Source organism: Gymnoscopelus microlampas (assembly GCF_963454915.1).
Source record: "Gymnoscopelus microlampas genome assembly, chromosome: 15".
Lineage (NCBI taxonomy): Eukaryota > Metazoa > Chordata > Actinopteri > Myctophiformes > Myctophidae > Gymnoscopelus > Gymnoscopelus microlampas.
The window spans coordinates 32,961,275-32,976,274 of NC_139952.1; the positions used below are offsets into that span (position 1 = coordinate 32,961,275).

Genomic DNA, 15,000 nt, shown 5'->3' on the forward strand with positions numbered 1-15,000 from the left:
CACTGAAAATGACCTTTTAAAGACTGCTTTTTAAGAGATTTTTTATTACTGTCTGTCATTCCGTGCGTTAACGGTGAATGTTCCATCACGGTTTGCTTCACCTTTCCCTCATGTACTTGTCCTTGAGTTCTTGATTGTTTTTTGATTGTCCCTGTTACCTACTAAGAAAGAATTAAAATATAATTCACATGGGTGCATGTGTTTGTCAGTCAAAGTGAGAGTTGTGGTTCAGATAAATATCTAAGGGACTTGTCTTGTATATATTTATGAAACTCCTCTTTTACAGTAGGCGGTTGAAATGTCATCCGAACCTTCGCCTTCTTTTTTCCTCTTCTCTAAAATAAGATGCCATCTCCCGTATCTTCTTCCTCTAGTCACGCTACTGTGCCCTTATCATGATTTAAAAAACAAATAAATCATTAAATAATACTGTATGTACCACTATTCTTTCTGCTGGTATTGGCATTCGTCTTGCATGCTATTTTTAGGATCATAGGAACACTGTCTGAGCTCGATGGCACTGGCCCTTGTAATCCTTACCACTGGCTGCTGGCAACGTGGGTGAACTACTAATATGAGCTTATTCTACACTTGTACTCTTAACCATTTGAACCCCACCATCCATATTCTGGGGGGAACACTAGTGTTGTGACACGTTGTGAGCTTGTAGATCGGCTATTTTTGGCAAAGGGATTTGGTGTAGACGGAAAAAAAGAGCTGCAACTACAGAGCTAAACTCAGGTCCAGTCCAGACGGTTTAAGTGATGAAGTCACTCCGGAAGACAGAGTATAACCTAAATGTTTCAAATGCAACTGTAAGTCATACTGCACAAATGTAACTGTAAAACCATCTCCCCTGCAGTGTCTCTGCAAGGCCCTCACCAGAGGAGCCTGCTAAAGAATCTGCTGAAGGACTACAACCGGATGGAACGTCCGGTGGCCAATGATTCTCACTCACTCCAGGTCTACTTCTCAATGAGTTTGATACAGATCATGGATGTGGTAAGTGTTAGCTTCAGCGTTCGCACTACGTTTCGCTGGATGCGTGGGTTAACCCATTAAGACCGGGCATCTATGTCACTTTAGATTTCTTTGGCTATTCAAAAATAGCATATCTACAAGCTTGTAGCACGGCACCGAGTGCCATGCTACGAGCTTGTAGATCAGCTATTTTTTGAAAAACAAATCGTGAAAATGTGTGCAAATCTTTGAATATATATATACATTTTTTAACTCAAATGTTTGCTTCTGGGGGTCCCTGGAACAAAATATTTTGAGATGGGGGGGTCTGCGGACAAATACATATCATTTTGGGTAGTCCTTGACATGAAAAAAGTTTGAGAACCACTGATATTATAGCAACACGTTGTTTTTTCCTAAAAAAAATGTTCGATTTAAAAAACATATTTATTCAAAGATTTGCAAAACCTTTTCACGAATAAAATAAATAAATAGCAGATCTACAAGCTTGTAGCACGGCTGAGCTTGTAGATCTGCTATTTCTGAATAGCCCAAAGTATAAAATAATGGTTGTAGCAAAAAAAATCTAAAATGATACAGTATGCGTTAATGGATTGAATGGGTTTAAGTGTAAGGACGTAGCTATATCCGCTCTTTCTTCAGTTCCAATGTTACTTGATCTTGTATCGTAAGAAGAAAGTTTTGCTCAAGATGTTTGACAATGTGTCTTCTAGGATGAGAAAAACCAAGTCCTCACTACAAACATTTGGCTACGGATGGTAAGTCCCACTGTGGTGGTGGTGGTGGGGGATTAGCATTATTGCTCTTGTAGAAAGACTTTCAAACACCAGCTGGGATCAAATTCATGCTTTTACTTGAACTGAAGTTTAATGTGAACTTTACAGGCTTTTAACGCTTTGTGGCCAATGAGATCTACTCAAAAACTGATAAAAACTAGCATGGAGAGAAATCTGAAATTAATTTATTTTACGAGGGCAGAAACTGTTGTAGTATTGTATGTTCTTGAAGTTTGATTTCAATGATCTAAGAGCTGTGGAGACACTAAGTGTACCATACCTGTCTGTATCTGATAGAGTTGGTTTGACCACTACCTCCAGTGGAACCAGACTGAACACCCTGGAGTGAAAAACCTTCGATTCACGACGGATCAGGTCTGGACACCAGACATCCTGCTGTACAACAGGTAATACACACACGCACACGCACACACACACACACACACACACACACACACACACACACACACACACACACACACTTGATTGAAAAAATCAAGATACCAAGATACAAGATTTGTGCCTTACAGCGACAATATAGTATATTCTGTGCGTACTCTAATAAATGTTCTTACGTGCATTTGAGACTTTACTCTGCATATATGAAAACACACAGAGAAAGCACGTCAGAAAGTAGTGTCCTAAGTTGAAAGTTCTACCCTCTCCTCTCTCCTTCCTTAGTGCAGATGATGACTTTGACTCTACCTTCAAGACCAACGTTCTAGTCAATTCCAGTGGATATGCAGAATACCTACCTCCAGGTGAGGAATTCTCTCCCTCTTCTCCTCCATGTTTACTGCACTTTGCTCACATACGCTGCTGGGTAGCAGAGAAGGAAAAGGTGTTTAAACAATACTGTACATCCATCCATCAACCTGTCTCTACCTCTCTCTATCGAACTATCGAGTGGCAGGGTGACCTTTTTTTTTTTGCAATACCATTCTGTCAGGGGTTTTCAAGTTCAACCCAAATGCAGAAAGATGCAGGTGCATTTTAAGTGTGAAAACCAAGATTATTTCTCCAGTACTCGCAGGTTAAGAAACATATAGGCATATTGGAAAAAACACAGACAATCCGACAAGCACAAAACAAGCGGGTATATTTACACGGGAAGACTAACTAGACACAAGGGAACACAATGGACAATCAACTCAGGAGGCACAAGTGAAGAAGATAATAAACACAGGGTGGAGCGATAAGACAAACAGCTACAAGGGAAAACGGGAAACATTAGAACTTTACTTCAAAATAAGATACAGAATGAATAAAATGACAGATTGTGACACCATTCTATAACCAAAAGGCCACAGGTCTGACCGCTGCATCACCCTCTATGTCCTAAACCACATACTGTAAGCGCTACATGCAGTACTTCGTAATATGACAAATAGAGAAAATAACCAATCTACAAACTTACAACACATTGTGTCGCGATGCGACGTGTTCTGAACAGGCAGATTGGCTATATTTGCCCAAAATAGAAACTCCAGGTTGAAAGCGGTTAAACAACCACATGTCCAGACTCCAGCCATGCCTGCTTTCCACCTATAGACACACACTTCAACCTGGTTGCCAGTCACTCTGGATAGCATACATGTGTATCAATCTAATTTTAATTTCTCTGAAGCAATGACAGTATCTCGTATCCTATACACATTTCACGTTAATGTTTTATTATGTAAAAGGACATCGTTGGTTAGTCACTGATTCCTAATTCTCAATGTGCCATCTTACATCTATATATAGGAAGTATTCACTTCCCTTTCGTAGCCCGGAGGCAAGAGCCGTGTAAGCCTCTGCAAGCCACAGTCTCTCTGTGGGGTTCTCTTAGGACTGCACTTGACACTCTCTTAAGTCATCTCATTCTAAAGCACTTTAAAGAACGCTCTGTGATGCAATCTCATGTGCCAGCCTGAAAGAATTGGATGTATGAAGCAGTCACCTTGTCACCTTTGGCGGCCATGTTTATTATGTGGGCGCTGCTCAATGTAAACAAAGTTCCTTGATGCCGTGATTTAGATCACAGTCAGTCAACAAACAAGAGGAAGAGGGGGGTTGATTGGATCTTCCCTTAATAACATGCTGAACAAAAATAGACAGACGGACGGATGGACAAATTGTGGGCGATACATTGGAAGAAAGGAAGAAAGAAAGAGAAAGCTAGAGAAAGATCATGTGAGTGAGTGAGTGAGTGAGTGAGTCATTGAGTCAGGCAATCAGCCAGTGAGTGAGTAGAAGAGAGAGAGAAATCAGAGGGAGAAAAAAAATAAAGAGAGAAAAGGGTGAAGCATGAGATGTCAAGAAAGATTGAGAGACAGAAAGTGAAAGCCGGGGAGTGAAAAAGAGAAAGAGGGAGTGGGGGTGAAAGGAGTACAGGGAGAGAGAATTAACTACACCAAAAGAGGGAGAGAAAAGGATTAGGCATAGGTTGTGAGGGAGAGCGATACATCACTTCTACCAACCCAGGGCTCTCCCTTATAAAAGCATGCGTGCAATTACTGGGGTCCTTTTGGCCTTGGTATTGTCAAGAGAAGAAAGGCCACAGGGAGTCTGCGTGGCAGGCATGGAGCTGATGCACCGGCTGGGGTGAATAATTCAGAAGCATATCCTCCCAGTTCCCGGGTGGCTGCTGTGTGTTATCATTTTGGGGAGAGCCGCTTTTGTAGCTGTGGGGTCTAAAGGTGCTGTCTTGTGTTTTATTTTGGGGGTCTGCTTAATTATGTCACTGGAGATGAGAGGATGTGCCTCTAGGTGAGAGCTGGAGTGGGTTGGGTGTGTGTAAAAAGTCTGTGAATCACACATGAGAATTTGTTTTCTTGAGTAATGGGCTTAGGGAGTTTGGGGTAAGCTAAGCTGTGAAGGAGAGAGAGAGAGAGAGAGAAAGAGAGAGAGAGAGAGAGAGAGAGAGAGAGAGAGAGAGAGAGAGAGAGAGAGAGAGAGAGAGAGAGAGAGAGAGAGAATGAGAGATGGTTGCAGTGCTGCAGAAAAAATATATGTTGTCTTTTAAGAGAATAATTTCAAGGTTATCACTTATCACTGGAAGACAGACAGAGAGCGAGAGAGAGCGAGAGAGAGAGAGACGAAGAGAGAGCGTGGAGTTGCTAAAATATAGGCTACATGTAGGCAGCAGTGCTGTGCATTGCAAAAGGAGATAAAATCCTGCTTTTAGCTAATCAGGGTAGTGCCTCAGGAGCTCCTAATGGCAGTAATTATAGACGGGACGGAAGGCAAGCTGTTTTAAAGGCTCTGGATTAGTAGCTGGATTTTTTAAGATTGCTGCATTTAGTTTTGTGACATTGAATCTTTTTGTGTACATATGTCTGATTCTGGCCATCGTGGGTGGTCAGGGTAAAATTGGCTAAATCATATACAAACAAATTGTATTTTCCAATGTTAGCCCACTGGAATTGTCATTTGTGCCTGTCCTCTGGTTGCTCAAAGCATCGTGCTAGCTAATCTCTTAAAATGTGTCTTTTCCGCTGTCCATTTCCATTCACCTCTAAAAGCTGATTCACATGTCGCCTCCCTCACAATGAATGTCTTTGAGAGCGGTCTGTTAGATTCCTTTGGCATTTTGGTCCCGTGCATGCCTGGAAGTCTCAATAGTCTTGATTCGTTCATTTGGGTAATTACTGCAATGTTCAACGTGTGTGCGAGCATATGTGAAAGTGCAATTGACTGCATATATAACGTGTACTTGGGTGAGGTTTTACATAAGGCAGTGTTTCTCAACCGTTTCCTGGAGGTTTTTTTCGGGGCCCACTTGAAAATCTTGAAAGTGTTCACGGCCCACCCATCTGACCCCTTGGCAGCCGGTGGGCCACGTGCACTTTCAGAGCATGTGTCTTTTAATGGTCTATCAATCGATTGTGTTCTGGCTCGGATCAATGGATAGTATACTTATCCATAGTATCGTTTCTAATTGGTATCACAAAGAAAACTCATTTTTTTCAAGGTTTTAAAGAAAGAATACCATGATTTTGTGTTTTTTTATTATTAATGTTGTTAATAATGTCAACCTGTGGGGCCCCAGCCCACAGGTTGAGAATCGTAAGGCACTGATCTAATAATAATGGCAGCAAGCATGGAGTGTCTCCCTTCACATCTGCATCCTTGGATCACTGGGACCGAGGTGACAGCCTGTACATGCAGGCAGCCTGTAAACAAAGTTTATGTTTTCCGAACTGAACATCTGACTGCTGTGAGCAACATCGCTGCAAGCTTGTTATGTATTTTTTTTCTCCCTTTTATCTCATTTCGTATGGAGGATGTCTCTGATCGTGACTTCATTTTCACCTCAGCCAACTAATAACCTTCAAACTTATCAAAGCTCAAAACATTCTCCATCTCACTCCCATTCGCTCCCTCTTGCTGATGACATGAATAACAATACTTGCAAAACCTAATCTATCTATCTAGTAATAGATTTTCATACCATACTGAAACAGTCAATAAGCTAAGCATGCCAGACCACTCATATGGTCCTCTAAATTACTGTTTCCAAAACACTGGGTGGGGACCCATGTTTGGGTCCCAGACCTATTTTTGGGGGTCGCAAGTAAATGTCCCCCTCTTTTAAAAATTAAAAAAATATTTCGTTATTTTTATATTTTTTTTAACGTTTAAGAAGTAGTGAAAATAGCAGATCCACAAGCTGGCAACACGGCGCAAAGCAACGCGCTCTGAGCTTGTAGATCTGCTATTTTCACAAGTTTTGGTTTGTGTCTCTCTCTCTCTCTCTCTCTCTCTCCCTCTCTCCCTCCCTCTCTCTCTCTGTCCCTCTCCATCTATCTCAGGGATCTTCATGAGTACATGCAATGTGGATGTTCGCTGGTTCCCTTTTGACATCCAGGAATGTGAGCTGAAGTTTGGCTCCTGGACATATGACGGCTGGTTGCTGGACCTTCAGATGAATGACGCCGATATCTCAGGCTATATGGCCAATGGAGAGTGGGACCTAGTGGGTGTGTATAGGGTGAATAGACAGGGTGGTCCGTTCTCAATAAATGTCTGTGTTCAGCTGTTCTCCATTTACATATGAGCGATAAGTCACACTATGTTGAGTATCTCTTCATCATGTTGAAATTTCATTAATATATTTCCCGGACTATGCTATATCCAGCAACTCACAATTTATTATAAATGTCAGGAATATCTTTCCTTTCCATCCTATTTCTTTGCCCCAGTAGCCAATTTTCATTCTTTTTTTCACGGCATGGCCAAAAGGCCATGCTGTCTAGAACAGGATTTGTTGTAGACCAATCATTGCTCACAAAACAGAACCACCTCTGGCCATAAACCGCCTGGAAGGAACAACAAGGAAACTGAAAACGGGATCATAGATGATAATATATGAATGTAAAAACATATTTTGTTACAGCGAATAACACCAAAATTGTTCTTGTGATGCACTTTTTGTGTGATGCACTTTTGTACTTTTGTAGGTTAAGTATCTATAAAAGGACACAGACCATCGCACCCCACTAGTTAATGTGCAAGCAGCCAGTTGTTTGTCAGTGCGGGGAAGGGCTGTGCAAAATATTGACACAACCGAGTATCACCAAATTAGTTTTCACAATACTGGATTGATTACCCTGCCCTTCGTTTCAATATGTATTCTGGGCTTAAAGTTCTCTGGCACTATGCCGCTGACATTTTTCTCTGTTTATTTTCACTCATGCATTATCTTCTCATGCCCTTCCCATTTGAGAGCACTGTAGTCCTAAATGGCAATCACAACACACTTAATCCCTGCAACATTTAGAAACAACAATACTGTCAGATGGTTCACTGCATGTATCCTGTCACACACACATTATTTCTTTTCATTCCCATAGGAGGAACGTTCCCGTCAGCTGTTTGTATCCAATAACCTGGAAGGACAGTGATGGAATAGGCTAGTTGGCTGTCAAACAATAGCTATGCAACAGCTGACTGAGTAGGATAATGTTAGGATATGTTCTTTCTATCTAAATTAAATTTCAATTTGAAAGGTCTGTATTAATGTTTGTAAAATACAGAGTTGCTTCATTCACAAACTGCAAAGCTGGTGACTTACCGTAACTTACTATCGACAACTAAAGATTGAACAGGAAGGCCATGCCCTTACTAGACTACATATGTTTTGTTTTAACCTTTGATTTCTCTGCCTCTACATCCAGGAGTGCCAGGCACCAGGAGTGAGGCGTTCTATGACTGTTGTAAGGAGCCCTACCCTGATGTCACGTTTGTCGTGACCATCCGACGGCGAACCCTCTACTATGCCCTGAACTTGCTTATCCCGTGTGTGCTGCTGTCTTCCATGACCCTCCTCATATTCGTCTTGCCTGCAGATTCTGGAGAGAAGATCTCACTGGGTGAGTGGAGTGGACCACCTTAATCTTTTTACCGTCATGTCTCCTGTTTCTTGACCTGCCACTTGTGTCATGGTCATTCTAGGATGGCATATTGTCCGTACTACTACTAAGTGGTTGTTTGAAATGCTAGCGCTCTAGGACTCAAATGTTGTTGTTGTCGGAATAAGCTCTGTATAAGAGCATCAGCCTAAAACGTAAAAGGCCGATCATATTTTTGGCCTATCCAGATTCGAATCAGATTTGTTTTTATTAAGTCTGAACAGCCAAAACATGCATGGAAGTTTGAAATGTGGTGACGTGTTGTGAGCTTGTAGCTTCAGCTATTTAAGGTGAGCGACACCACCCTATTTTCCCACGTTTGTTCTAAATTTGGGTGGTACCAGATCATGGTTGCTCATAGTGTTGTGGCTGTGGGTGTCACTCACTTTGGAGAAGTAGTTAGCAGGTATGAGGGTATTTAGGGCATTTCCCCTTTAAGTATCTTAAATACCAAGCCCATTGATATTTGCTTAACCCTGTCTTCTACCCTGAGCCATCCCAAACTAGCAAAGTGTGTTGTAATTAGGTGGCTCATGGGTTTAAGGCAGAGAAGTAGTCGTATCAGTTTGTTTTGGGAGGTCTGAAGCTTAGTTTTTAGTGACATTGAAATGTTGGAGAACCAAGAGGTGCAAGCAAAATCAAAATGGCATTGAATGAGGGCTCCACGAGGTAACAAGGTTTGCTCCAGGTGTTATCTGGAGCAAAATACCCAATGGGGCGGTGAATGTAGCAGAGTAGCCCACTAGTCCTGCCTGTAGCATAGATGCCTAATATATATCTTGGCCAAGGGGACTGCCCTTTGGCTGAGCATAACATGTTTGGATTCCCAAGCAGGAGACCTGGGTTAAAATCCAGGTGGTTACATGTGCTGCAGGGTGCTGCTGAAAAAGAACACACATGCACACAGCAAACCACCCTAAATAAAGGTAAATGAACTGCTTGAACTGCTTGCCTCTCTCCTGATGGAGAGAGGCAATTGCAACGATTCATCGATTGCCAAATTCATCATTGTAAGAGTAGGGAGACCACCTCCAACCACTGCAGATGTGCTAGCTATATTGTACTAACGTACTCTACCATACAGATTGGATAAAAGTATGTTTTATTCATAAAAAAAGAAGTCCCGGATTGTAGGTTCAAGTAGAAAACTGTGGCGTGGAGATGAAAGAGTGGAGGAAGAGGGTTTACTTTGGAGCTGGGAGTGGAGAGGGCTTACGGCACAAAATATAACGATCGGAAGGGACACAACTGAAGGTAGAGGAAGGAAGGAGAGAGATGGATGGATATGGGAAAACAGCAAATTGGAAGAGAGATGGGAGAGAAATTGATAAAGGATGCGAGGGGAAAGCATAAGGGAAGGAAGAGAAGACTGATGAAGAGAGGGGTGGTAGGAGAGAGAGAGAGCAAAGGATGCTGCAGACTACTAAACAGAACGGTGGAACTTTGGAAGGGACTAGTAGCAAACCTGGAAGAAAAATAAAAAAAGCAAATAATTTCCATTTCAGTCAGGAACAACCATTTATTGCAACAATTTTTGTGATACTTGGCGATGATTGGCTCCGCTCTTCAGATGCTCCCTGAGTTGGCCAAGTAGCATGCTTAGCTAAATCAGGGAACACAGTGTAGAAATCCCTCATGGGTCTACAAGAGCTGGCCCAAATTTCAGGTGGTTAAAGTTACAGGAGTTTTTACACTATGATGTTTGTTATATGAAATGTAAGCTTACCATAATCACAGTAAAAATGATCATGTCATATTCAAGGGCTTTTTTTAACAGCACAGCTGAGGTGTGTGTGTGTCACTGTCCAGTTGACACTCGTTGCATCAAGGCAATTATGTTGTGTTTCTGCATATTCTGAGCTGTTATTTCTTATAATAAAGATGTATTTGTTTCCCTGGCACAAAAGGGGTCAATAAGAATAATAAATAAAACTAAATAAACAAATATCGGTATCAGTATCGGCTATTGGCTAAATTGTTATTTTAAACATCGGTAAACTCAAAGTGTTGCCTGCAGCATATTACCATATATAAGTGGAGGGAGCCATATTCCAATGGACCGCCTTGTTCTGAGAATAGGCTGTGTGCGTAGAAATGCCAGGCGGATTAACATGCATTCAATCAGCAGACTGACAGCTGATTACAGCTGGGGCATATAACTCATGTGTCCTGCATGAACTAACACAATGACAATGCTATGTGCTATGCAATGTGTTTTAACCATGGATTAGACTTGGATTTATGCATTCTTCTTCTTTTCTTTTTGTCAAATAAGGTTTATTGGAGAATCAAATGCACATGAGAGGATATCAATACAAGTATCATAGAAGTCTCCATGTTTTAAATATAGGGTCTATTCATTCTAATCTAAAATCAATCAACAATCAATCAAAGAGTAAATTGTCCCTTTAGCTGCCCCTAGAGCCGTGGTTCTAAAATCTTTTCATGTCAAGGACATGTCAAGGACGTATTTGGCAACGGACCCCCATCTGAAAATATTTTGTGCCGTGATAGGCCGATACACGATTTGTGTTAAACAAAAATGTTAAATATATTCAAATATAGTTCCACATTTTTTCAAGATTATTTTAAAATAACAGATCTACAAGATCACAACACGTCGCATTGTGAAAGCCTGTGCTGCTCTTTGCACCCAGTACGAACTTTTGGCTAAACAGTGGCGCTACTAGATTAAAGGTCAGCGGGTGTCACCAAAACCATTAGGTGTTATCTTCCGGGAGCATGAAGGCGCACAGCAAATTCCATGGCAGTCCAGCCAGTAGCTTGGGACGTATCTTGTTTTGTATAAGAGTTGGACGGATGGACCTCACCATCCTTGGAACCCCACCACAAGCGGGGCTAAAAACACTCAGAGTTAATTACAAATACGATTAGACTCAGGTCTAAGTGAAAGCACAGGAAAATGACCAACAGAGGTCGAGGTAGGGCTGCATAGAGAGTACTTGCTGAAACCATGCCAGTGCAGCAGTGATGTCAAAGCATATCTTTAACCCAAATACAGGATGCATTACACAGCTTTTTTTTGCTACAGGAAAAAATGCCAAGCCTCACTCGCGGCCAATTAACCTATTGATGTAATTAAGGCCTCGGAATTGATTAGCCAGAGAGAGAGAGCTTACATACTGCCTTCCAGGAATATACTCTGTCACTACTTGATGGACGAGTTACAGGGACCAACCAGGTGTCTGGGTCCATGGGTGTGTGGAGTGGGGTTGGGGACAATGGTAGAAAAGGAGTGTATGCTCTTAAATTGAAATACTTCCTCTCAATTTCTAGACAAAACCATCAAGAGAAGCACTCATTAATTTTGAAAAAATACATCAATCGGAAATTCATTTTATCTCTTGACCTGTGGGGGCTTGCGCGTTTGACAGATCTGTAACTGAGTGCTTTTGAATGAGTCCAGTTATGCCAAGAAAGCACTCTTAAAATTTGGTTTGTGACGCGAGTGAGATGAATGGAAGAGAAGATATATGAAGATGGAGCGAATGTAGGTTGGAGTGTGCGAGTGCGTATGTATGAGAGAGAGAAATGGAGATTGTTTACTGTACATGTGCAGGAGTGTGCGCGACAGGCACAGATGCAATTTGGACACTTTAAGATGTACTGGTTGTAGTGGAAAAAGTATGTCCATAAGTAATTTACTTAGCAAGCATTAGTCTGTCACACATACTAATTTGCATCCAAATAAATCAAGCCTAATCTAATCATATGAAGTCAGCTATCTTTGGTTTGGCCATTTGTCAGAACACTGAACACATTTAATGCTCATGGGAAAGTGCTTCATGCACAGAGCGTAAACCTTGATCAGGCCTGTCTGGGCTGTAAGCAAGTGTGGGATGTAAGGTTATAAATGACCTAACTAAACTTTGGCTCCAGTGTGAGGGCTCATTTATTGTAATCTTTCACTCTCCATCTCTTTGTTTCTGTCCTATCCTCTTTTCCCTCTGTAACCCCTCCCCCCCCCCCCCTCTCTCTCTCATCAGGTATCACAGTGCTGCTGTCTCTTACTGTATTCATGTTACTGGTGGCGGAGATTATGCCAGCGACTTCTGACTCTATCCCTCTTATAGGTATGCATGCTTGCCCGAGTTTGCCTATAATGTGTGTGTGTGTGAGTGTACTGTATAATGCTGGATTACAAAGAAAACCCCACCTGGATTAACTTTTCTACGATTTACATATTGTTATTTGAGCTGAAGTTTGACAAATTGTCTTTTATGGCTTCAGCAAGTTTCATTACATCTAACCCATAAAAGAAACCTATAAAATGTATTCTACAGTTAAATACAATCCATGTATTTACATGTAAAATGTGAAACTGATGTAATCTTCTTAAAAGTGAACTTTTTGGAGATCCAAGGTTCATCCATGCAACAGCAGGGATATCATATGCATGTGTGCTTCCATGTGCTGTATGTGCCTGAACTAATTGTTCCTGCTTGGTGTCAAAATGAACTGCTTTTTGAGGCTGGGTGATTCTGGCCATCTGGTTGCCCTTAAACTTAATTGGGTAAATAAATCGCATGAGGCTCACTGCTACAAATTAGGTTTAGCAGGCAAACTGGAGCCAGCGACAGATGCGATGCCATCTTTGTGCCTAAAGACACAAATTCTGACCATTAAAAACTTCTGGGTAAAAAAACGCAGAGTCATGAAGCTCAGAGCTGTGCTTTTAGCATTATTTGTTATTAAAGATGGCTCTTACTTATTAAATGATGCACTTAGTATGATGCAGCCTAACGCTATTCCCCCCTCCCTCCATCTCCACGTGTCCCTCTCTCCTCCACTCCCAGGCCAGTACTTTGCCAGCACAATGATCATCGTAGGGATGTCAGTCATTGCTACAGTGGTGGTTTTGCAGTATCACCATCACGACCCCAATGGAACAAACATGCCCAAATGGGTAAGGCTGGAGATCATTATAAGTTCTACTTTTGTAATTAACTGCAGTTAATTACAAACATATTACTTGCATGTCTTAAAGCATAATCATCCGAATCTCCTCAATGTGATATGTCAAAAATATTAATGAAAAGTGTCATTTTCTGTTAACTAAGCATCAAATCTTCCCTACGGTACGTCCCTTTAAGATGTGACATCATTTGCTTTACATTGGTACAATCAATCATTTTGTCAGAGAAAGCTGCATTTTTTTAAAGTGATGGAATGCCTCATTTAGGAACAAAAAACGTAATATATATTTAACTATATATATAATTTAGTGGAGGACCAGCCACATACATCATTTAATACAACTATCTGAAACTCATTAGCTTAAACACACAATCTGTTTAATTTTTTACATATTTATAGCATATTATTACATATTATCAGTTCCATTGCAACATGGTAAGTAACATGATTCTACCTGTCTGCCATTTTCAGTAACTTTAGTAACTTTACGTCATCACCGCCTCTGCTATTTTCTCTCTCTGCATACTTCGGTGTCTTCATCAAACACAGCACATCTGACTTTCACAGGAGTTTACTTTCAAAGCAACCTGGATCTGTGGGTGGATTTGGCGTGACTCTTTTCACCTGCCAGATTTTGCAGTGTCTTGTATTGAATGCCAGATAGTAGGTTGCCATTTTCAAAAGAGCTTCCAACATGTTTTGTTCTACAGCAAGTGGCATAAGAGTAAACATTGTGGGCAATTATTTTAAAATCAACGTCTGCGTTAAGGCACAGAATCATAATTTTCTAGTGGCAACCACACAGCTATTATGAGCCACTGACAGTCAAGCACAAACGGAGAATTGGTTGCAGCTTATCACAAATTATGCTTATTGCATTACAATAAAACTAAATTATGACATATTGTACATATATGTCATTTCTAATATGTATATTTTATCACATTTTTCATGACTGCTGAGCAAATATACAAGCAGATGGTGTATGGATTGACACATCTGCAACGCCTTTCTGTTGATAAATAGCCCTATTTAGACAACCTAGTGGCCAATTAAAAAGCTAATTGATGGGGTCCAGAAGACGGTATTGAACCAGCACAGTTCATAATTGCACACTGGACCAAAACAACAACAGCAACAACAGGGACTATTACCTGGCAGATGAACACTCTTGGGTGGGGGGGAGTAATTGAGCAGTCATCTGGACAATAGCTAGTCATTACATGCCAGACACCCATCTGGTTGCTGTGGGGCTAATGTGCCCTTTCAGGGGACCTGACCCGTCTCTGGAAAGGAGCATTCATACAGTGGGATGACGAGATAAGTTGAAAATGGAACAGAATGGAAATGATTTGTACAGAGAAATCAGGACAGAAAATAACATGTCAAGTAGGACATAACAGAATAGAACATGACAGAACAGAGCAAAACGGAACATTCTGGACAAATGGAGCAGAACAAAATAGCTCAGAACAGCGGAACAAGGTTTCAATTTCCAGCTCCTTGCCAGAGGATATTCTAACATTTAGCTGACTAAATTCCGTAGATTTTTTTAAGCCTTGCTATAATCCCATTACCGTCATGCCGCAGTAACCTGCCAGTCAATTTAGTTATTAATACCACTATTTGGATTTAAATTAGGCTTTACAACACAAGTAGCCTTCCTGCACTGAAAGAGTAAACGACACAGAGATCAGTAAGTGTTCTTTGCCAGAGGCACATTAATTGTGTGTATACCGGTGAGAATATCACTGTTATGCTAAGCATGAGTCAACCACCAGCACCAGCCACAGGCTCAGTCATCAACAGAATCGGGCTATTAGGCTCAAGTGTAGCAATGGCGTGATGCCAGGTTCAATGAACGTGGGTGGTCTTTTCCTTTCCTGCTCTCATTTCCTCCCTTTTTTCTA

General features: G+C 41.2%; 1 protein-coding gene across 1 annotated transcript in view; it reads left to right on the top strand.

The window, feature by feature from the left end:
• chrna11 (cholinergic receptor, nicotinic, alpha 11) overlaps nt 1-15,000 on the top strand; it is a gene marked incomplete at both ends in the record, with an annotated part of 18,607 nt that overhangs the window by 2,775 nt on the left and 832 nt on the right. Inside the window, 8 exons of the mRNA XM_084080749.1 lie at nt 863-1,002; nt 1,695-1,739; nt 2,055-2,164; nt 2,439-2,518; nt 6,554-6,721; nt 7,919-8,113; nt 12,160-12,246; nt 12,970-13,079. Coding sequence (XP_083936875.1) covers nt 863-1,002; nt 1,695-1,739; nt 2,055-2,164; nt 2,439-2,518; nt 6,554-6,721; nt 7,919-8,113; nt 12,160-12,246; nt 12,970-13,079 — 935 coding nt within the window. The remainder of the gene's footprint in view (nt 1-862; nt 1,003-1,694; nt 1,740-2,054; nt 2,165-2,438; nt 2,519-6,553; nt 6,722-7,918; nt 8,114-12,159; nt 12,247-12,969; nt 13,080-15,000) is intronic.